Below are 3,486 nucleotides of genomic sequence, written 5' to 3'. Positions count from 1 at the left end.
TCCCTGAAGGTTTACCTATGGCTGTGATCCACAGAGTTTGTTTTTAAAAGCAAATTCATCTTGATTTTGGTATTTGGCATTTAAAATGCCTGAATAAGCATGCAAACAGCTGACCTTAAATTATAAGATCACTCTATGCCTGGAAAAACTTGTAATGTAGGTCAATCCTGCAAAATCCAGAAGCCATTCCCACATAGATAAGAACATGTTTTGCTAATCTGAATGTCTTGAGATTAAAATATTGCACATGAACCTTCCTTTAAAAAGAAAGGCATCAAAAATACTAAAAAAGACCAAGCAGGGCCCTGAACTAATAAGCAGGGCCAGTACCATGATTCATGTTCTGATGCTGCCAGGCACGGCAGTATCCATGGTCAGCACAGGAGCCAGTGTCCCCAGTGGCAGGAGCTTTGAGATGACAAGGGCACGTGTTTATTGCAGGTACCCCTGATTCCCAAAGAGCCCTGTCTGTTGTGCTGTGAAGGAGCTCAGAGACATGAGGAGGTCTCACAGCACCTGCTGTTCCCCTTGCATAGAGCCAAGCATAGGGCTGGCTGAGCTGCTGTCGGACTCCACTTCAGCAAAGCAGAGCCCAGGAGTTAGGGGGAGCAAGGGCCAAACAAACCACCAAATTAAGCAAAATAACCAAAGTAATCAGTGCAGGTACGTGCAAGAGTGGGAAAGGACTTCACACTGACAAAGATGCCCTCTGGCTTAGCACCACTTCAGGGTATTCATGCTACTGTGCCTTAGAGCCTGTTGTGTAAAACTCATTAGAAGAATATTCACATACTTGATTCAAAATGTCTTAAAATGGCAATGAAACCTATCAGAAAGATTCTTGACCTCTGGACATTTAAGGAACACGTGTAATACTTTACACAGACTTTCCATAGCACGTGAAGGATCACATTTAACTCATTATATATGTGGGAAGGACTTCAATCTGGCATAAATATCTTTGCAGTACAGAAGACTCAAGTTATGATAAAATTTATGCTTTCATGAGTATAGGCAGATATAGGGGGATTATTTTATCATACTGAGTCTCTTCCTAATGCCCAGGCCATCATACACAGCTTATGTTAAAGGGTTTCTGAAAGAAATGTTGACCCAGGGAGTATAAAGCAGACTATTTCTTATACTGCACTATGTTGAAAGTGACATGATTTATACAAAAAAAATCTAAGGTTTCACTTCTGGCGGTGGATGAGATGCACATGAACTTGCCGAGGATGGAGAAAGATATTTACTGGAATGATACCTCTGCCCGGCCACCCTACACAAAAGCAGCTGCTGATTACTGTATTCCTTCATTTCTTGGATCAACTATTGAAATGGGGTGAGTGGCACTAAGGGTCCTTAATGCCATCAGAAAGATCACCACCCCGACAGCCCACGCTGATTGGCAGACAGTCAGTGCAGGGATGCGGGCTCTGACAGTACTGCAAGAGGGCAAGATGGAAATGGAAAAAGAAATTAGGAGGGAGTGGACAGGCTGGTATTGGTGGGATGATGTCTCCAGCGGTCCATGTGTTCATCCAAATTGTGCATGCATATCTTAAATTGTATAACCAATAAATAGAGCGTGTTTGCAGGGAGGGTTTGTTGATAGCCTCTGAGCACAGGATGATACCTGAAGACAGTGACTGATTTCTCTTAATAGTGCTTTCTTTACTACAGCTTCTTCATGCATCCCCAGTTAGTAAAATAGCTATTTCTTTGACAGTTAAAATCAGTTCAGATTTTTGTGAAGATCAACAAGAAGTCATCTTAAATGTTGTATGACTTTTCATCTGCTAATAATCTAGGCATGGAAGTTGAAATGGTCAGATTTTGTGAGGGTATGAAGAGGATTTATTTGCAGAGATCAGCAAAGAACAATGGTTAGAAAGAAACATAGAGGGTATAGGATTGCCCCCTGTTGTCAGGATCTATATGAGAAATCAGGGATAGGCAAGTTAGCTTAGAAGCTGTTAGTTTAAATACTTGTGACATGCTGTAATATAGGCGGGTCAATAAGTATAAAAATATCACGCCTGAAAAAATACCAGGCAAGTAGATGTTCTCATCTGAAAATCTTTTTTAAAACTTTACAGAAGCCATTTTTTTAACTTTAAAAATTATCTCAAGATATTTACAATTTTCCCATCATTTCCCACCATTATCAAAATAAAATGTCTTTAATTTTTTGTTTCATTTGGCCTCAAAATTGTGGTTTTCTCATTTTTGTTCCTCTTATTTTTTCATTTTTGCATGCATTCTACTACAAAGGACAATGGTTTATATGAGTTCCTTTTATCACATACCGCCTTTTCAGAAGTTATTTCCTTGTGGAAAAACCATAAAATGGCAAAAAGAAAAGTAAAGAAGAAAGTAAAAAAGTAAAGAAGAAAAATTCATAGAATGTAATTCATTTTAAGGCAATTTCTAGGGGGAAAAGGTGGCAAAGAAGAAACATCATTAAGTCAGCAAACAATTTTTTAATAAGAAGTACTTCACACAAAAAAATTAAGGAAGGAGTGAATGAAAAGTAGCTCCCTGATAGCCCCTGTGGAATGCAAACAGCTCTGATGTGTTGATTTTTTTATTAATTATCTTCTCATCTGAACCACTTCTCTGTTTGTATCTCTAAAAATAATGGGTAGATCTTATCAAACGTCAAAAACAAGCTCTAAAAATTCTTCCAAGTCCAAAGCAAATATATAAAGCTTGAGCCCAAAACCAAAGTCTTCTCCAGTCACCTCAAGCTAACATCTGGAACAGGTTGCCCAAAGAAGTGGTAGATGTCCCATTCCTGGGAACATTCAAGGCCAGGTTGGATGGGGCAATGAGCAACCTGATCTAGTTGAAGATGTCCCCACTCATTGCAGGGGGTTGAATTAGATGCCTCTAAAGGTCCCTTCCAACACAAACTATTCCATGATCTTCACAAATGCTGGATGAAGATCCTCTGTCCCTCCAGGTTAGTGTTGCCTGCCTGTGCTCCTTGCCTCAGATTTGGCCCAAGCCCCTTTGCTGTTCTTGTCCTTAGGACAGGTAACTGGGCCCGTTTGGCTTGTCCGGCCTGCACTGAGTCAGTGACATGTACTGAATTGACTGGCACGTGCAGCAGTAGTTGTTCTCATGAAGCACCAAGGCTGTGCAGGAGAAGAGTACCGAGTACAGGTGAGACCTCCAGACACACTGTCGTGCCCCAGAAGTAAGTGAGATTTGGCCATCTGAGTAATTTCAACATTTTTTGAAACTGTTGTCCTCTGTTTCCAGCAGTTGCTTTTCCACTGTTGTTATTTTGCCTGTAGGATTCTCCTGAAAAAGTAACTACAGCACCGAGTTCCTACTCCTTTCTCCCCTTTCCCTCACCCTTAGCACAAGCTTAATGATGTGGAGCTGCCTCAGAAGGCTGCAGCTCAAATATGAAATGGTGCTAGATGCCTGGCTGGATGCCCTCCCAGCCTGGTCCTTAGGAGAAGAGACACCTGGATG

General features: G+C 41.0%; 1 protein-coding gene across 2 annotated transcripts in view; it reads left to right on the top strand.

Annotated features, from left to right (window-relative positions):
- The window catches only part of BEST3 (bestrophin 3), a 25,412-nt gene that overhangs the window by 17,242 nt on the left and 4,684 nt on the right, over window positions 1-3,486 (top strand). For both annotated transcript variants that reach the window (XM_017733226.1, XM_017733225.1), the window contains one exon: window positions 1,191-1,342. In XM_017733226.1, coding sequence (XP_017588715.1) covers window positions 1,191-1,342 — 152 coding nt within the window. The remainder of the gene's footprint in view (window positions 1-1,190; window positions 1,343-3,486) is intronic.

Source organism: Corvus brachyrhynchos, unplaced genomic scaffold (assembly GCF_000691975.1).
Source record: "Corvus brachyrhynchos isolate BGI_N302 unplaced genomic scaffold, ASM69197v1 scaffold32, whole genome shotgun sequence".
Lineage (NCBI taxonomy): Eukaryota > Metazoa > Chordata > Aves > Passeriformes > Corvidae > Corvus > Corvus brachyrhynchos.
This window is presented reverse-complemented; position numbering and strand designations above follow the sequence as displayed.